The sequence below is a fragment of the Glycine max genome, chromosome 6, assembly GCF_000004515.6.
Source record: "Glycine max cultivar Williams 82 chromosome 6, Glycine_max_v4.0, whole genome shotgun sequence".
NCBI lineage: Eukaryota > Viridiplantae > Streptophyta > Magnoliopsida > Fabales > Fabaceae > Glycine > Glycine max.
This window is the reverse complement of record NC_038242.2, coordinates 878,910-900,011: the sequence shown is the minus strand read 5'-3', so window position 1 is coordinate 900,011 and position 21,102 is coordinate 878,910. Positions and strand designations below refer to the sequence as shown.

At 32.5% G+C, this 21,102-nt stretch overlaps 2 protein-coding genes and 1 long non-coding RNA gene across 3 annotated transcripts; 2 read left to right on the top strand and 1 right to left on the bottom strand.

Moving 5' to 3' along the window:
- Positions 1 to 10,345: 10,345 nt before the first annotated feature.
- On the top strand, positions 10,346 to 12,991 carry LOC100819517 (transcription factor bHLH63). Its single transcript, XM_003527157.5, has 7 exons — positions 10,346 to 11,061; positions 11,166 to 11,384; positions 11,485 to 11,619; positions 11,701 to 11,772; positions 11,866 to 12,069; positions 12,168 to 12,270; positions 12,824 to 12,991. Exons 1-7 carry the CDS (start codon positions 10,678 to 10,680, stop codon positions 12,859 to 12,861), a joined length of 1,155 nt encoding a protein of 384 aa, XP_003527205.1. The 5' UTR covers positions 10,346 to 10,677; the 3' UTR covers positions 12,862 to 12,991.
- Positions 12,992 to 16,051: 3,060 nt separating this feature from the next.
- On the bottom strand, positions 16,052 to 16,930 carry LOC102662091 (uncharacterized). The gene is made up of 2 exons (XR_414543.3): positions 16,378 to 16,930; positions 16,052 to 16,287 (listed from the first exon to the last, which is right to left on the bottom strand). It is a non-coding gene; the product is annotated as an uncharacterized lncRNA (long non-coding RNA).
- A 1,553-nt stretch (positions 16,931 to 18,483) lies between these two features.
- Positions 18,484 to 20,567, top strand: LOC100820414 (phenylcoumaran benzylic ether reductase Pyrc5). Its single transcript, XM_014776918.3, has 6 exons — positions 18,484 to 18,801; positions 18,884 to 19,011; positions 19,100 to 19,121; positions 19,623 to 19,860; positions 19,962 to 20,165; positions 20,245 to 20,567. Exons 1-6 carry the CDS (start codon positions 18,628 to 18,630, stop codon positions 20,409 to 20,411), a joined length of 933 nt encoding a protein of 310 aa, XP_014632404.1. The 5' UTR covers positions 18,484 to 18,627; the 3' UTR covers positions 20,412 to 20,567.
- Positions 20,568 to 21,102: the final 535 nt, after the last annotated feature.

Here is a 21,102-nt window from a genome sequence, read left to right as displayed (position 1 = left end):
ATTTATTTAATCCACACTGGACAATTTATATTGCTACTTGCTAATAAAGTAGATAATGATCAAACAGAATTGATAATTGATGTGTGTGTATTAGGGGAGAGAAAAGAGGGTCTGGTATATATAGACAACAATTATCTTTAGTAGGTTTACAAGGGATTTGGAGGGGAACACAAATAAATACTAAATTGTTGCACATAAAACAACTTGAGAATACAATGACATGAGGTAGTTTAGTGCCTGTAAGAAACAGGAACAAACCCATATGCTTTGTGAATTAAGTGCATCATATATGGATACTCTAAACACTGATTGAGATCTCATGGTCTCTCCCTTCCGAGTCACATTTGTCTGTAGTCCATAATCTTCTCAATAGTCGCTCCCTAGCTTACTTCGCCGAATTGAAAATTCTGTCTTTTTCAAGCAAATTAAATGGTATTGTCTAAGGCTTTTGTGTCTTTGTTCTTAGTGATTGTTCCAAAACCATCATGTGATATTGCCCCTCTTTATCCATTCACATCTTATTTTTCTCTAGTTACGTTTTCAAGCTATATATGGGCTTCCTTCTTTCATGTATGAAATTCTGGGAGCACCAAAATTAAATATCAGAGTTGTTGGTGAACAATATGCAGAAACCTACATGAATGACGAATTTGAAGGAGCTTGAGATATGAGAACTGCCATTTGTTAATTAAGGAATTAGCTAGTATTTGGCAAAATTTCTCTAGTTATTTGGAATAATTGTAATCTAACAGGGAGATGAATGTGTTATAACTTATAAGATAAATATATTCCTCGGTTATTCCTTTTTGTGCGATTAGTCGTTACAATACGTACAAGTGCATCTTATCCCTATATAAAAGAGTTATATAGGCATCAGTTAAAAGGATTGAAAAAATTGCTCGAGTGTGTTTGTCCAAAACACTAGTTCAATTAAGAAATTTAAATGTGCACCGGACTTGGGTAAAATGATCAAAAGCTCTTAAAAAAGTAAAAACATGTGAGACTCGATGTTGCAAGTTGTCACTGTCATGCCATTAAATGTGTGTACGTCAGTATCTTCTCATACATGCATTTGTACATTGAATCTTTTATGAACAAAAGTAGACTGGTCACGCTTTTAATTTTTAAGGACCCGAATAAATTTTTCAAAAAGTATTTAAAAAAAAGAAATAAAATTAAATAAATTGGTTCTCTAAGCTAAAAATAGCTTATATATAAGTTAAAAACAGCTTTTTAGAGAAGATAATTGTTTTTAACTTTTTAAAAAACTTATTTTAAGTTATGTATAAGTTATTTTTAACTTATAGAAGAAATTTATTTTATTATTTCTTCTTGTGAGTTTTGTTCAGCTTCACCTTCTCTCAGATAGCTAACATGGGACCAGATATATCACGCTGCAGCTCCAGTGGTACTGCTCAGCAATTGTAAGTTTGGCATGTTTAATTTCCACCGCTCATGTTGTGAATTTTTATCATTAATCAGTTATGCATATTTTCCATTACAGTCAAAAAACTATAATAAACTGTATTTCGTCCACATTTGAGAATTATTGAGGCTGCAATAGACAACAAAATTAAGAATTATATATGTTGTCAGAAGTAGGCTTAATGGCATGCTAGGGTCGGCAATGAGCACGCAAAGTATAGCTTGAATGTGGTACAGACTCCATCTAACATGCGCACCCTTGGAGTGAGGGTGTATATATTTTTTTATCTTTAGAAATAAAAAATATGTACCAGAAAAATTACAATAATCACGTATTCGTATTCTGTTGATTAACTAAACTAAATTTTTTTGATTGTGAGAATATATATATCGAAGGATCCTTTCATTCTATTATGTATAAAGAAAAAAAAAGCAGCGGTCAAACCGGTCAAACCTTTAATAATGGTAAAGTTCAAGGTGCATGAATGTACGTACCCAAACCATGTAGCCAGGTGCATGTAAGCATCAATCTGTGGTCCAATATAGAACATAGTGTGTGTTTTCTTGAAACAGAAACAGAATTGCCATTGCAGAGCGATGAAATCAGCACAAGACAAGGCTAGAGAATATATATAACCATGAAATGACTTTAGTACGTCATGCGGGCTTCCTTCTAGGATATTTTGGCCTCAATGGAACAGATAGCATGCATTTGATTTTTCATTTTTTTTTAGGAATTTTCTCTTTTAAAATTATTTTAAATATAAACCATCCCCAGTACATAAGTCATGGATAGATCCAACATATGTATAACATGTTTGAAGGGGATGAAAATCAAAACAAAAGGATTATATTGAGATGAAATGTGGAGAGCTCGAGAGAAATTGTGCATATGCATGCTAGCAATATTGACTCATATAATTATGTAATAACTTTAATAAAAAGATATTTAATATGATGGTTGTTAAACTTAAATTATATTAAAGTTATTGAAGGCTATTTTTAAGTTATTAAAATAAGTCTTTTTTTTTTTACTTTATTAAGGTTAATTTTATCAAAAGTGAATTTAAAAAAAAGAGGTTATGAAAGTAATCAGAAAAGATAACTTCTCTATCTCTTTAACACACATTATGAGACATTTGTTTTTTCATGAAAAGAAAAGTGAAGAACATAGAAAAGACCAAAATCAAGTTGAAAGGATTTTTTATACCATCAAAGACACCAAGTAAAAGAAGTTAAAAAAGAGAAAAATACTAGTAATAATTTCTAAACAAATATTATACATCCGGACAAGTGTTATAAATTTTCTCAGAGAAATAATAAATGTGATAATTATGTTATTCAAGATCCTCTGATTGAAAATTAGGTACACGTAAGAGTAAAATTATGTTAGCACTAGCTTGTTGCCTGTCTATTCTAGATTCTTCTAAACTGCTTCTATGTCTATTTAAACTGGAGATTATTATAGATATCATAACTGGAGATTAGTATAGATATCATAACAAAATTTCATAAAAAAATATCACGAGAATTTTTAAGATCAAATGAATTTTCAAAGAGAGAATAAGTGCTTTAGTTCACTATCAACCACAAGTTTTGCATTTTTTCTTTGATCCATAAAAATTGAAGATAGGAATCAAAATGTTTATAATAATTCTCACACACCTATTAACTAAGTGAGCTACATTTTCTCTATCACAAGTTTCACATTTAATGCAATACAACTCATAACCAATTACGGTTAAGAAATATTTTATCAACCGATGGCGACATCCATTTCAGAGATATCATCTGCCACATTTTTCAATTAAAAAAAAGAGTTCAGTATCCTCCATGAAGCTAGTAAAGACGACGTGAAGAAATGTTGTCTTTATGGAAGATTTTTGGGATTAATTTTGGAAGATGCTTAATTGTTTATTTAGTCTTTATACCAGTAGCGTCTTTGAATGATGGGAGATCTTTGAATTGTAACTTAGTATGAGTATCAGTACTGTTCATCTTTTAATTATTATTATTATTTTTTCTTTATTTCCCTTTCAACAATGTATAAGTTTGGTTTGTCACACTCACAGGAGCATCCTTCACGATATCTTTCCAGCGATGTAAATGTTAGAGGAGAATATCGTGTTTCAAATTTTAACTTACAAGTTTGTTGCTGTTGCATATAGTCATAGACATATAGAACGTACAGAAGACAAAAAAACACTATTCTACCGCCATGAAATGAAAGTAGAATATATCATAATATTCACATGCATGATAAGTAGGGGAAACTTTCGGTGCAAACTTATATGTGGATTTGGATTTGGATGTGGAAATTGAATCAAGTAATTCATTTTTTTAAAGAAATTGAAATGCTATGTGGTAAATTTCTTTCTTTGGACAAAACATTTAGAAAGCATTTAAAATTCAAGTATTTTAACGAAATATTTTAGTTAACTTAAAATACAGAAATTCAAATTTCTTCGAAAAGAATTTAAAATTCTCTTCTGCTTCACCACATGAATCCCTCTCCGTAACAGCACTCACTCGTTTCTTTGTTCACCTCTCTCTCCATATCAGCACTCACTCCTCTCTCTGCATACTCACTCCTCTCTCTCGGTCTCTCCTTAGAGGTTCGAACGTCAATTGGTTGGAACTTGAAAAGAGAGTCAATCTTTCTTTTTTCTTCATTTATTAAATGTCAATTTTTTGGATTAATGAACGTGTATGAATAATTTTTTATATTAAAATTATGATATACCTTTTAAAAATAATTTATAAGAAAATACTTATTTTCTGAATATACTGTATTAAGAAGTGATTGAAAAATTTTAAACACATTTCAATTAAATTAAAAATATTTTTTTCTTAAAAAAGGATAAGCAGGCATAAAATTACCTCTGACAAATTATTGCTTTCACTTAATTATGCATATGAAGTATTTACTGATTAGGTTTCTCATGAAGAGTCCTCAAACATTACTGGAATAACTTTCGATTTTTCCTAGTGTACATAATACGGAGCTAGGAAAGATCTGAGTTTCTAATATCAGGTGGTTCAGGTTCCCGTGCCCAATTAACCATTTCACTACATGCTTGGAAACACGTTTACTTTCATTGAATCTGTGTGAAAGTTGAAGCTACAAAGAGTACTTCTTGGTACTTGGAGTAACTTTTATGTTTTTTTTCTTTCAAATCTAACATGAAAAGATAATAGACTTGCATGCGCGTGTTGAAGATTTGTTTCCAAAGACACACTCAGATGTTTGGTTGGTAACACTTGAACACAATTTTTTGTGGTTGTGAGCGTACACCTACGTATAGATTAAGAATAAGAGAAATGCTATTTAATATATTCTTCTGTATTATTAATTAAAATTTATTAAAAAACAAAATTTTGAAGACTTTACTTCCTATTTGATGAGTCTCAATCACATTTTATAATTTTTAATATATTTTAAACAATAATTAAAAGTGTTTTAAAAAATATCTTACTTTGAATCTTCATTTTCAAGGTTGAGTTTAGACATTTTAAAAGTATTAAGATTTTATTAAAAGCATTTATTACTTAAAATATAATTGTATAATAATTAAAGTTTTTTTAAATAAGGTTAGTGTAAATTTTTTTTACACTGGTAATTTATTAAAATACCCAAAATATGACTTTAAATGATTATAATAAAAATCAACAATCATCTTAACATATGAGACACTATAATTTTTTACACATGTTTAGAGAAAGGAACTCTTGTACTGATTGGCTTGCAGAGAATGAAGCCAGGACTCAACATGCACTTGTGATTCACAATTCTTGTCCATCACATTTGTTTTCTGTTATTTTAGCATATATGCTTTAGGTACGTGTTTTCTTTGTTAGGCAAATACTTAAAATTCATATGTTTATTTCTTTTTTGAACCAAATCTTACTGTTTTAAAACGTATATATGGATAATAACATGCGCTTCCAAGTACCAAGAAAATGGATTATGCTTAGTTAATGGCAAAGTTCCTCATTAAAGAATTAAGATGTTAAGGGCACACATATTTATAAACATTCTCAGAAACTTTTTATATTAATTTTTTTTTGGCAAAGTTATACTTATTGATTGTTTATTAAAAAAAGAAACAATTAAATGAAGAATTGTTAAATAACAGAATTCAGTCTCCGACTTGTTCCTTTCTGTGGCTACTAAAATATTGTATGTATATTTGTCAGTTAATTACTATGATTAATTCCCGATACATTGGATCTGCAGCTCTTCTGCGTTGCCACATGCCACATCCGCCAATCCGATAAGGTAAGAAGAGCAGAAGACCTTCCTCGGTTCCTCCCATTTATCTTTGGTCCGAACATCATATTCTCTACCGACACTACAATATGGAAAATCGAAAAGAGAATTGAAAACAAGAGACCTGAAACTCTGAAACTCTGAAACACTGATCTCGCAGCGCAGCAGGGCATTATCGTTGGATGAAATATATATCCTCCAATTAAAGTCGTCACGTTTTCATCAATACTTTGTTTCTTGCTACTTAGATTTATTACTTCTAGAGTAATTAACTAAACCGTCTAAATGAAGATTAACATTCAAACTTCTGTAATAATAATGCTTATTTGATGTTAATCAGTTTTGATATACTAATTAAACCTATACGTACTAATTTTTTGGAGGTGTGTGATATATGATGTACGCTACTCTGAGACAACGGCCCGGGAAGAATATGGAACGTGCCTAATTAGTTAGCACGATAACAAAATAAAATAAAAAAAAGTATATCCGGTGTTTATTAAGGGTGTTAGGTTCCAAAAAAATAAAGCCTTGCCTACCCTTTGACTGAGGATAATTGGATTGTACAGTAAGAAGGAAAGGAGGTTGTCAAAGAGGTACGTATGACATAAGACGGAATAATAGCAAGAGCAAGGAACGGAACACTAGTTTTGTGTCGATGAAGACAACAAAGATAAAGATGACATGGTGGAGAGGAGGACCCATTTACCTGCTGATGTGCTTTTAGTTTTAAGCTCATCTCCTACTGCATGCAAAACCAGCGACAGAAATCACAATTGCCTAAGAAATTGATCCCGGTCTACCTACGGTCCTATCCACCCGGGATGAACACATGATGGATTTATATTGAATTGACCCACCTAAAAAAATTATTATTATTTTGTGTATAATTATTTATTGCTTTGTTAGACTTACTCTGTGATTATAAAATTATTGTATGATAGAATTAATTATTTGACTTCTTAGATTTGTAATGGTTCTTTTTTTCCTTCAAATAAATTGATTTATTTGAAATTGAAATTGTCAAACAATCAGAAGTTATAAGAAAACTGCAATCATTATTGTATTTTATTTTGTTGAATTTTATTTTGCTTAAAAAAATGATTTTCTGTTGATTTTTTTTAAATTTAGGTGGACCAATCAGTTTAATACATCCGCCCTTGATTGACCGATTTAGGCAAAAAATTTTAAGACTCACCATGCAGTGAGTGAGTCGAGTTGGATCAGCCTAATTATAAGATAGGTTGGGGAAACGCTGGACCAAACTTGTCTAGTTTGATAGTTCTAGTTTTAACTAGTTGATAGTTAAAAATTGATAGTCCGTGGCCAAAAAATGTTAAGTTAATTTATTATATTATAATTATGGATGAAGACTAGGGTGTGAAGGTGAAACTCCTTTCGCATCTAACGTAAGTTTTGAAAAAATGTTAGAATCAATTGCGTCTGTTCGATGTAATAAAACAAATTAAATGAACAAGATTTCTTCAGGGCAACCAGATGAATATGTAATAGGAGAGAAGAGTCCTCTCTTATTTCCACTACTCTCTCTCAATTTCCCTTCTCTTTCACGCGCCATCGTGGTTTCCACCGGTGGCCACTCCCTATCCGCCGCGCATCCATCTCGCTTCCCTCTCCTTGCTTTTCTCTAAAAAAATTAAAAATTTCTTTGAAGATCGTGTTATCATTATCGTTCCCTGAGTTAGATATTCTGTTCTTCCTAGGGTGTTTTTATTGTATCCAATAACAAGAGGAGGAGGAAGAGAAACAAACAAAAAGAAGAAAAAAAACAAGGAAAAATTTGGGATTTTTTTTGGGGAAAAAAGAGAAATCTAAGTTGTTGTTGTTGTAGCTGTTGTTTTGGTTGAGATGACTCGGGTTCAAGTTCTGCCTCAGAATGCGATTCCCGACCCCAACGGTGGTGATGTTGCTGGAAATCAGTTCGTCATGACGTCGCTTTATGTCAGAGATCTCGACCCAAACGTCATGGACGCCCAGCTGTATGATTTGGTCAACCAATTGGGACAAGTCGTATCCGTTAGGGTTTGCAGGGACTTGACCAGTAGGAGATCGCTCGGTTATGATTATGTCAACTTTAGCAACCCGCAAGATGTTGCCGTCCTTCTCTCCTATTACATATTCACCCGGTTGTCTCGAAGAAATCTCGTCCATTTAATTTTTTTATTGTCAAATCAGACGAACGAGGTTGATTCTAATTTTTTTCGAAACTTACGTTGGGTGCGAAAAGAGTTTCACCTTCACACCTTAGTCTTCGTCATAATTATGTGATAAAATGATATGTGCAATCAGTTGATAAATGAAAAAAAAATGAGAGAAATAAATATGTTTGTACGATATTTTATATAAATTTTAATTGATTAATAAAGGTATATTTTATAATTAATTTTATTATTAATAATATTTTTTAATTTTACTATTCATAAAAATGACAATTTTTCTTCATATAGTGTATTTTTCTATTTATTTATATTATATCTTAAAATATTATTTAATCAAACTTAAAGTAAAGTGAAGAAAATACTTTTAAGTATACATATATGGCTTAAAAAATAAAATTAGACATAATACTTTTATTATGTATAATAATATGTTAATAAGTGTGACGATTAAAATGCTTTAAAGTACAATGTTAAAAATAACAGAAATAAACATTATAATACAATAAATAACACATATTTAAAATATTTATCTTGTTATAAATTTGTTATAATATAAATTATTAATTTTATAAACTATAATTACAATTATGTATAGTAGATATACTAATATACTAGTTATAAAATAAATAAATGAACTCTCGAAGAAATCGTTATCCAACTCAAAGGTGTTATAAACTCAAATTCCACTTGTCTAAGAATGAAGCAAGAAGAGACAGATATAATAATGCCTAAACAGTAAGGAGTGTTGGACACAAGTTGATGAAATAAAACTAACGATCGGAATTTTAATAATTTTATAGTTTATATTTTATATATTATCATAATTAATTTTCTAATTAACTCTTTCAACTATAATTTATCTTTTAAAATACACCATTTACTTTTTTCTTATATTAAGTATGTTTGGATTGATGGTGACAAAATTGATTTAGAATGAAATTGTTTTACAAAATTGATGATTGTATAATTAATTTTGGTAAAATTTAAAATTATTCTTACTTGCTTCAATTCTAGCATGATTTTTTTGGATTGTAATTGATTATAGCATGATTTTGAAATCAATCAAAACATATAAAATTTTGTCAAAATCAAGGTTAATCCACCTCACCATCATCTATCATCATTTTGGAGACTATCTAAATACACACTAAAAAATTAAATACCCTATATGAATTGGGTCTAGGAGAAGGAGCTACTCTCCTACAATGTGACCAATTAGGTCCAAATTTTGTTTAGAAGAGGTATCCCCTATAATATCAGGATTCAGGAACAAGAATTCCTCCGGAGAAAGACAATTGTGAAGAAAAAAAGAAGTTAAATAGCATTAAACATTGGTAGAAACTAGAAATGGAAGAGTACAGTGGAAATGATTCTCTTGGTCGGCGAATTGAAGTTGTCATCGGTAGGAGGCGGAGGAGGAACTAGTGAGTTGGCTGCGACTAGAATGGAAATAGGTTCTCTGCTTTCTCATGACAGCATATTTTTATTTTGCTGATCCAATTAAATTACAAGGTGGTGGCAGTACTTGTATAAAGAAAGGCTGGGACAGTGACTTGAAGCATGATAAAGGTGGAGAGAGGCCCATTAAGTGATAATTGAGGTTGTCCTCATCCTTTTTTCAGACTTGACTACTGCCATTCTCATATTATATATATTTCCTCACGTACCCTTTACCTTCCAATGTTGCTACCAAAGCATGATTTAGACTATGGACTCTTCATTTCAAGTGGTTGCACACTACCCACATAATCTCACATTTTACTCACTAACCATATTAGTACCAATGGCTGAATCCAGATCAAGTTGCCAAGCTTCTATTTTTGGAACGGACTAACGTAAAAGAATCTTCACCTGCTATTGCTATTTGCTAATCATCAAGGTACTGTGCTTTGTACCTTATCAACACGCGTGGCCTGCACGCTCTCTATGTTAGGAGGGTGTAACAGACGCGCCGCGTGTCTTTGTGGGGGGAGTTCTGCAAATTGGCGGGTAAGTTAACAGATGCCAATCAAGAGAGGACTGTTTCTTGGTTTCTCCACGTCACGTGACATGTCATATCCGAAGCTCGTCGAATCACCACGTGGGCAAAGACATCCCACACAAATGCACTCATTCGTCTCAATAATAGCTAACACAACGATAGCGTAATCATAATAAATTAATCCCACAATCTTGCAATTAAAAGGTTTCTTCATTTTTAATTTAGACACTCATGCTTTGTTTCGTTAATCAAAGATTCTGGGTGGTGACAATTGACTTGACTTGATACATTTTCAACTAACAAAAAGGATGGTTTGGTTGATGAGTGATGAATGATGATTAGTGTTAAGAAGTGGTGCATTACGGAGTGAAAGGGCATGGGCGTTTTGGGAGGGGTGAGAGTGAGACAGGCCCACGTGGCAGTCATGTCAATGGGGTCCACAGGCACGTTTTATGGACACATCTCTCTTTTTCTCAACTTCTAATCTAATCCACTCCTTGTCTCTCTTCAATTAATTCACACTCACCCTGTTTCATTTTTTATTCTTGTCATTACATATTAATTTTCCTTTTTTTTTTAATATTTCACCACTTTATATATACCCCGTCCCTTTTCCACTTGAGGCTTAACAACATTTCACTCCCACTACTCCTAAATCCTAATTCTCCTTCATTTCCTAAAAGCTTCGTGTGTTGGGCATGACGGTGTATTGGTCCTACTTTCCTTTTCTCTAAAGTATTCCTCTGTTTGAACACGAAGCTATAAGCCTACAACTATAATTGTTGCTAGTTATTCACTGATAATTACTATAATTAACGTAAAACATGTTGCACTGCGCCAACACGTCGGGGAATCTGGCTGTGGCTGGGGACATGACAGTGTTGGAAAGACAGAGGGCGAGGATGAAGTGGCAAGAAGAGCAAGGGTACTTTTCTGGCAACAGCTTCAACGGTGTTTTTTCTTCTTCTTCTCTGCACGTTCATGATTCCATTATGGTGGCTGCTGACTCCGGTTGTGCACTCGCTGAGGTCGTGGCTCAGGCCCAGGCTCGCTCAACCAATTCTTCTTCAATTTCAAGGACTTTTAGTTGTCCACCTGCTCTGGTGGAGCCCGAGTCCGAGTCCAAGCCCAAGCCCAAGCCCACCGACTCCTCTGTTGGGAAAGACGGTTTCAAGAAGAGGAAACCTGACAAGCCTCACCATCCGAAGGTGTGTGTGTGTGTGCGTGCAATTTTGAATAGAGAAAAAAAGAGAACATGCTGTGTTTCTTTGTTAGAATTGGCTAAACTAACACATGTGAATTTTTTGTTTAGGTTGTTGCAGAAAATGATAACAAAGACAAGAGGATCAAATTCGGCTCTGATGATGGAGAATCCAAAATCACCAAGAGTAACACAACAAACACAAATACCAACAACAACAAAGAAACTTGCGCAGAGACTTCAAATTCCAAGGCCTCCGAAAAGCCTGATTACATTCATGTCCGAGCACGTCGTGGCCAAGCCACCGATAGTCATAGCTTAGCCGAAAGAGTGAGTAGTAACGTTTTTCTTTTTCTCTTCAATGCATTTCTCTCTCTAGATTTTGCTTCTAGGATTTTAATGTAAGCATTTTATTTCGATTTTCATGTAGGTTAGAAGGGAAAAAATTAGTGAGAGAATGAAGTATTTGCAAGATTTAGTGCCCGGTTGCAACAAAGTCACGGGAAAAGCTGGAATGCTTGATGAAATCATCAACTATGTTCAATCTCTTCAACGACAAGTTGAGGTAAGAGTTAGGTTCATTATTTCCTCTTTGCCTTTCACATTGATCTATTCAAAATTCATGTAAACCTAACTTCGTATGCAGTTTCTCTCAATGAAATTAGCTGCTGTGAACCCAAGGCTTGACTTGAGTATTGATGATCTATTTGACAAAGATGTAAGGGATCTTATTACGCAGTTAATTTCTTTTTCTTTTTCTTTTAACTAGCTCAATTGTGTTCTCAGATTCTGACATATTTGATCTGAACAGGTTTTTTCTACTTGTGCTACAAATTTTCCAAACATAGGAATTTCATCAACATCAGACATTTCTAACCCTGCCTATCTTCAGTTTAATTCCCCACAACAAATTTTTTCATATGATGGATTAGACCCATCCGATATGGGGCTCAGAAGGACCATAAGTGCTCCTGTATCAATGCCTGAAACATATCTTCAATCGTCCTGTTTCACAGTAGGTTCTCTCTCTCTCTCTCTCTCTCTTTCTACTCCTTGTTTGTTATATTGGTCATTTTTTTTCCTCAATTTGATCTTATTTATATGTGTTTGCAGCAAATGCTACCCTCCTCAACATGGGAAGGTGATTTCCAAAACCTTTGCAATTTTGATTTTGATCAAGCACGGGCTACATCTTTCCCTTCTCAGCTGTTATCAGGTAACTATAAATCTGTGCCGTGTCGGACCACTTTTTTCCTTAGCTTGCTATCTTAAAAGCAGAAAGCAGAAAGCAGAAAGCTGAGACCTTTAATACATGATAGAGACGTTAAGCCCCACTGATGTTGATAAGAGCATACAAATGCTGAGACCTTTTTTATTAATCAAAATAATGATAAGTTTTAATATGGATCTGTTATATCATTCAATTATACAACTAGTTTTATTTTTTGTTTTGTTTTCTTTCCCTTCTTCACTATTTTTAACTCCCCACTATTTAGCAAGTTAGTTGTATTTTGTGAAATAAAATGGATAATATTAAAGAGGAAGCAAGCAATTAAGTTCTTGGGCAAGTAGGATGAATAGGCAGGACCGGGATCAATCGTTTTCTTGAAGACATCTTGGCATAGGGGGTTGGAAATTGGACCTGTTTCTGTTTGTCATTTCACAATCTTTCTTTTTAAGACCACTCAAAATAATTACCCACTTCGGAAAGTAGTTATACTTGAGTACTCAATATAAATGCTAAAAAAAGTTGTTTGACATCTCTGCAGGTCTGGTTGAAGCTGGCAATCTAAAGATGGAGATGTAGACTAGAGCTTCTATTTCCTTCTGCAACTTATCAAGATTCTTTTTGTTTTGTTTTCAAGTACATAGCATATATAAATTGTTTGTAACTGCTCCATAATATAAATAAAATTTATTAATACCAGTTAACTTCAGTCACCTTCTTTTGGACGTTCAAATTATAATATTGCTAATGAAAGAAAAAAGAAAGGTTGATAACGATCAGCAGCCTAATGTGGGACCGAAAAACCAATCAGTTTACATAAGGGCGTTAGTCTCTGGTCATTACTATCTCTCTGTATTACGAAATTTAGGTAAAGCAGAAATCAACATGAACTGGAGACGCATTTCATATTAAAGTGTAAAGCATAAATCCGAAGCAAAAAAAAGTATAAAGCATTAACTAATACTTAGTTGATTACACAAGCCTTATATCCACAAACTTACAAGAGCGTGTATGGTGTGTGCAGCCAGTTATGTCAGTGCCAGAAGATATTAGTGTTTGGACAACCATTTGGATAATAAAAATTGGAAAAATACTTCCATATGTCCCAAAGCATAAGTTCAAATTCTATTTTATAAAATTGATGATTTCCTGTAAATTTCATTCAGTCTTGAAAAAATGTGTTTGAAAGAGAATGTTGGAAAGAATGACACTAATATTCCTCCTCCTTTATTACTGAGACTTGAATATGCATTTATAGGCACTCCTTTATTACTACTTTTGAACTGAACTTACTTTTAAGAGGTTTAGAAAGGATTTCCAAACACACCGTTTAAAAAATTGTTTCAGAAGTAAAAGTATTTTATGTTCTCAAATCAAAATATACTCTACATTTTTCCAAAACCAAGTTTAACAAGTCAAAAAAATCAATTCTTATGATTCCTACCATTGAAACCAAACATAAAATACACTCTATCCCTTATATATATTCCTATTAAAGCTAATTTGGCAGACATTACCTGCAAATCATGTTCAAAACGAAATTGACTGAAAGTACCTTGGAGATACCTTTTTTTTTTCAGTGTATCTATATTTATTCCCTTCAAATCCAAATGATTACAGAATAAGGTGTTAAACTAAGATATTAATCTTTAAGGAACTAAATGAACCCAGGATCCATGATTGAGTTAAGTCTCACTTACCCATCCCATTTAGTTAGGCGAAGCAGAAAGAAAACACAAAAACGGAAGACATGAGGTTGATAGTGGACCTTCACAAAGCAGTCTTTGCCCGTTTGGGGACAGAATAAGGGGCCTCTTGATTGGGACAGTGATAGCTAGGCCACGGAATTATGAATACATAGCTCTAAATATGGGGTGGAGAAGAGGGGGGATGGGCAGACACTTCAATTTATTAGAATGATCTTTTGTCTCTCAAGTACCCTAAACAATTGTGACTCACTTCAATCAAAAACCCCATTTCTACTCACGTGTCCATGGTTAAAAGGATACAAATGGTCACCCCTGTTTTTCAAATGTTTAGAATAGTATTGACAAAGGACACTCCCACGAAAGGGAAAAGAGGTTATTGTTAGCATTGTTCATTTTGAATTCTTCAATAGCTTACACTTGGGGACATGTAGTCATGGGAACCAAAAGCCAAATCTCCTAGTTCAATGATGTTGTGCTCCTGTTTCTATAGTTCAAAAGAAGTTCATGACATGATTAAATACGTCAAATTGGATAAGTCAATCATCTTCATAGTTAATATCTAGGAAGTTGATTCAATATTGATATTACGCCCTTCCAAATAATTAACAGACATAAATATTGGGAGTAGATTCATTCATGTCTTAATATGCATGAAAGGAACATTTCAATGTTTGGTTGCATCAAGGGTGAATTTAATTTATCTTGGAGGGACTAGTGCCTAAGCTAAACTTCACTTTCAAGGGAGGGATGTACAACGGTGACAATGGTGGACCTGTCTCATTCATACCAAAGATTTTGTTGATTCGTTGTTCCTGCGGATAGGGAGAGATGATATTGGAAATTGCTTTCACTGGCCCCTCTTCACTGTTTCTCTTCATATGTCTCGCTCTCTGCCCTTTGCTTCACATGGGGCGCCGTTCACCACTTCCTACCTTAGAAAGGCTAAGCAAAACCCACAAAGATTCCCTTCCTAGCGTAGCGCCATCAATACATATTTTTATTATTAAAACTTTAAAACCCTAAATCAACATATATATCTTCCATGTTTCATGTTTGTGTCTCCTTCTTCTTCCAAAAATTCTAAATCTTAACCACATACCCATGCTGGATCAGGTTCTAAGGAATGGAAGTGGAACCATTTGCCCTATATATTCATTATTGTAAAATAATTTTTCAGAAAAGATATGCTTCCATGCTTATTGGTGAAACATCAGAAAAATAATTTCTTATATTAGATATCATATATAGGTTTAAATTTCTTTATGTGACATTTTTGTCTAGTAAAATATCAACCTTAATGAAAAATGAGAAAAATTAAATAGTAACTGAACAAGTTTCACGTCTTCTAATAAAAAAAAAGTTTAAGTCTTAACTTAATATAAAAAAAATCAAAATTGTGTCTTAAAATGAAAAATAATCACTATCGAGAAAGGAAAACATTAATTCAAATGTAAAAATTAAAGAATCAAAATAAATATTTAGCAAAATTATATTTTAGCGTAGCCTATTTATTACTTAACTACTAGTTGTATGAGTCCCAATTTTATTATATCAAGTAGGCTTCGATTATTGTGGTAACTATTTTAAAACCCAAACAAAATTGGGCTTTAAACTACTAACTGAGAAAGACACGACAACTGAAGCTATCCAACTCAGGACTCATATTTTAAAAAACAAAAAAACAAAAAACACAGGAAACCCAAATTAACTTTTAATTGGAGAAAGGCGCCCATGGTATTTGTGCAGCTGAAATAAGCAGTTCAAAAACTTAAAATCAATTATACAACCAAGAAAGTCTAAACATAAAATATAGGAAGAGTCACTGATGAGTTATAATAAATAATAACTGTAACTATATATGTTAGTTAACATGATACATTAATTTTTTTTATGTTGAGCTCTATGTCTAGGTATACAAACAATTCCAGACGGTTGGATAAAGGCCTTCAATATGCTCGTAAAAGCCTAGTCGAATAAGATTGGAGATGTCATCTCCTTGACTCCTTTATACCAATGGAAAATATACTCGTAAATGCAAACTGAGACAGAAGCCATGGTGGTGGAGTTAATAGTTACAATTAGATTTTTAAAAATGGGAACATAGGCAACCAATCAATTGTTACTCTGCAGAAATGAATATGTAAAATCACAAGACAAACCACAGCATATGATGCTCTTTTTTTCCTGTTCTAATCAATTAGAAACAATCTTGACACTAGTATTTGAAGTTAGATACACGATAAAACAGTGTCTTTTACAACACAATTCCACTAGACGATTGACGCATCTCCATCATCTGTGAATCAAAGAAATGAAAGTCCTTCAAAAATCAAAATTGAGCTGTAAGAAAATGTTGAAGAGAATGACTAAGGCAACGAAGGCACACCTTTTCCTGGAACAATAACAACAGTGGTGAAAGCAATACTTCCCTGTAGCACACCGAAGAAAATCACAAGAAGATGCTTCAGTAACATGATAACAGCAGGATTTAGGTGGAGGGTCAATTTCTCAAATCAAACCTTTGAATCAAGCTTCTGCCTCGGGTCCCCATAACCACAGCTGCAGGTTTGATCATCAATTGTGATCACAAGACATGTTTGCTATTAGTATGTTCCCTTCCCCTGTTTCTCTCTCTCTCTAGCTCGGGCTCCGCAACCACCGCTATCATAGAAAGTTGTATTCTTCATCTTCCATTCAGATCAACTACTACTTCAATTTCAGGTGCCAATTATTACAATAGAAATTAAAGAAAGATTAGCAATAGCATTAGTAACTGCTTCTTTTTTCTTTTTTTAAACTATATTTCTGCTTTCCATAGCCGCCTAAACAGTCGTGTCCTAATCTTCATTTCTACTATTATTTATACGCTAATTTCTCTCCCAAGATATTAATAATGACTAAGGATAAAGTTTAGAATAGCATATTCAAAAAATATCATTCGAAACAAATGGATGGCCTTTCCACTACCCTCAATTCACCGTGTGGGGACTGTTAAAGAAATACTTAAATATTATAAATATCTAATTTAGGATAGGTAACTCTACATAACAAGTCATTCATATTTCAAAGTAACAAATATATGCATGCGTTCGATTGGGCTCTATCCACCTTATTAACAAGATGATGGTGTTTCCATTGAAGTGGCGTGTAACAGTAGGTGAAAGATGTGTTTGCAGAGGAAAGAAGAAGCACAATACTATAGAAGATTAGGATTAATAAATTTTTATTAAAGTTTTAATGATAAATAATTTTTTTAATTAATTTATAATTAAATTAATAATTTTATTAATAATAATTATTTACTAATAATCTATAAAAAAATCAAAATTTTCAATTTATAAAACTAGACAACCTTCAAACAAAAAATAAAACTAAAGAATTAAATGTTATAATTAAAAATTAAAATCATGAATTTATGAAATTAAAAAATCAAAATTACAATTTAGTAAAAAACAAATAAAAAATCATGCATGCTTGAGGTCCGTTGGTGTCCCACAAGTCGTAATGCTTGATAGATAGTATATTTATCATTCATTTTGATTTGATGGAATAGAAGGGGTGAATTTATTACGTAGCATGTACATCTGACCATGAGTGCTCACTTTGACGATACAAAATTGCATGTTGTTTTCCTGTTGTTATTTGTTAGATTCAATATTGTGACCATTTTGCGTTGGCAAATTAACCTTGGTCTTTTAAATTAATACCTATTTAATCTTGCAAAGTGTGACCTATTTTACTATAACTTTGACTACGTTGCTGACATGTTGTCCGAGGTTCCTTTATTTTTATTTTTTTTTCCAATTACCAAAACTCTTTTTTAAAAATGTTTTTTTTTTTACAAATTGACCCAAATTTGGGCATGTTTGTTTAAGTTTTTTTTCTTCTTTCTTATCAGCTATTATTATTTGTGAATTTTATCACTTAATTTTTTTTCTTATTTTATCATCCAAATTTTTTATTTTTACATATGTTTTTATCATGTTGATAACAAAATGATGCCATTTTTATGAGATGCGTAAAAATTAAAAGTATGATGATAAAATGCCTGAAAAGGTTAGATGATAAAATTCATAAATTAATGATAATTAATCGGTAAAATATACTGTTAAAATTTTTTTTCTTATGAAAAAAAAAAACATTTTTTCATGTTAGTAGGCAACCACAAATTATGACTGTGATCAGGATTCTTTATCTGTCAAATACATTAAGATGAATATTTAATATTATACAAATTTTAGCCGATGAATATTAATTTTCTTTTTGACTAATCAAGTACAAGTCCACGAGTTCTATGTTAGTAATTAACTACAAATAAATTAGAGAAAAAAAAAGATGAACAAGGGATGAAAATCAGGCTCCATACATCATTTATGAGTTTCATAAAAATAATAATTTTGCAATATTTAGGATTTTCCTTTTTTAAAAAAAATGAAAGTATGGTTCAACACTTCCTTAGGTTCCACCAACCTTATTTCTGACTAGCAATGAATGGAGGCCTGTTATGTGTTGAAATACATTGCGTTATGTGAAGAAAGCAAACGAGTGATTATAAAAGGACAGTAGGAGCGAGGCCTGGTCAGTGTGGGACTAGAGAAAAAACATTTTATTGTTGTAAGAAGAGGAATCTTGAGAAATGGCAGGGGACAGCAAGAGCAAGATTCTGTTCATCGGAGGAACTGGTTACATCGGAAAATTCATCGTGGAAGCCAGCGCCAAAGCTGGCCACCCAACTTTCGTTTTGGTGAGGGAGTCCTCTCTCTCCAACCCCGCAAAATCATCCCTCATCCTCGGTGTCAATTTTGTTTTCGTAAGTTAAATAAATAAATTAAATCCTCTATGGCTTTCTCATGTATCAGACTGTTAATTAAACGGATTACAATTCTATGCAGGGAGATCTATACGATCACCAAAGTTTGGTGAGTGCCATAAAGCAGGTCGATGTAGTCATTTCTACTTTAGGACACTTGCAGCTAGCTGATCAAGACAAGATCATTTCTGCAATTAAGGAAATGTTAGGGTATACTTTTTTTTTTCTTACCTTTTGATGTGTGTATACTTTTAAATTTTGCAGTGGAACACTTGTAGTGATACTCTGTTGCTATTAGCTGTGATTGTGATGTTCATTTTGTTTGTCGATGTTTTAAATAAAATAATTGGCAACAATAAAGGTGTAAAACAAAATAGTCCAAATTTTCTTTTATTTTTTAAAAAGAATATATTATTTTATTCTTGAGATACGTTTATGGTTTGTAAAACTATTTCAGATAAGTGTGAGATATTTTTAGTATGATTTACATATGTCAGTCACATAATCCGACTCTGGATTTTAATCATAAGAAAGCTTTCGAATAAAATGTTATTCAATTGTGTAGAACTGATGTAAATTCACAAACAGCGTCAAAAGATACCTCCTTTTCATGTGTATGTGGGTATGATTATTTGCCCAATTTGTACGCAGCCTCAAAAGATAGATGCTGATATTACTTCATAACCAAAACCAAGGCTGGCCTGATTGGAGATTGAAGATTTATTGAAAAAATTATCATTAAGATTGAAACTGTGGTGACTGCTTGGTCCCAAAATTATCATACTGTTTGCTCTAACACTTAACACTTTTCTGTTTTACAGAAGTTCTATCCATCTGAGTTTGGAAATGATGTGGACCGGACTCATGCAGTGGAACCAGCCAAATCTGCATTTGCAACAAAGGCCAATGTTCGCAGAGCTATTGAGGCTCAAGAAATTCCCTTCACTTATGTGTCAAGCAACTTCTTTGCTGGTTACTTCCTACCCAACTTGTCGCAGCCTGGAGCTACAGCTGCCCCCAGAGACAGAGTTATTATCCTAGGAGATGGAAATCCCAAAGGTAGTATAGTATCTATGATATAGTATTGTGTCAACATTGATTAGAAATTACTATGAATTTACTTGTCACCTTTTTCCTAATTACTTTTGATTCATTAACAGCTGTTTTTAACAAGGAAGAGGATATTGGAACTTATACAATCAATTCTGTGGATGATCCAAGAACCTTGAACAAAATTCTCTACATTAGACCACCAGCTAATACCTTGTCATTTAACGAGCTTGTTACTCTCTGGGAGGGAAAGATTGGTAAAACACTTGAAAGAATTTATGTTCCAGAGGAACAACTCCTGAAGCAAATTGAAGGTTATTAAGTGATCATTGTTCAGGTTATGTTCCTGGATTCAACAGTGATAATAACTTATTTCCTTCTCTTTTTTTTCAGAGTCCGCACCACCCGTGAATGTGATCCTGTCAATTAATCACTCTTCTTATGTAAAGGGGGATCAGACTAACTTTGAAATTGAGTCTTCATTTGGAGTGGAGGCTTCAGCTCTATATCCTGATGTGAAATACACCACTGTGGATGAGTACCTTAATCAGTTCGTCTAAGATGCAAAGCCTAGTTGATATGTTTGTGAAACTTTGTTTTCTAAATAAAGAGAATCTTATGCTCCTCAAAAAGAACAATGTATGGAGAAACCTATGCTATGCTATGCTATGCTATTGTATGCTATACCCTATATGCTATGATAATTTTATTACCTGCATGTTGGCGTCAACGAATTTAATTTTATTTAAGTTCTACCACACGAATCATTGGTGGAGTAATTACGCTACATAATGTCATTAATGTGTCGGATCAAGCTGAACAAAATATTAGAAAAGTAAACTTTTACTAGTGAAAAAAAATATTCCGTGTTGACCATTTATTAAAACTTGTTTAAAATATGAAATATGGTTAAATTTATTTTATGCCCTTGTTATTTTTTATTTTATCAAATCTTTGCTCGGATTTTTTTCAACCCTATCAATTTAGTATTTACATATAAAATTAGGTAAAACTAAAATATTTTATATTTATAAAATAACTTTAAATTAAATTAAATGATGAAATATATTATGATAGAAGTAACAAAATTTTATTAAAGGAAGTTGATGAACACTTATTTAAAAAGGACTCTTTAAAAATATGTTAATAATAAGTATTTTTTTTATTGAATAATAATAAATAAAATTATAATTAATTAGATAAAATATAATAAATAAAAAACATTTTATTAAATGCCTGAAGGGATGTTTA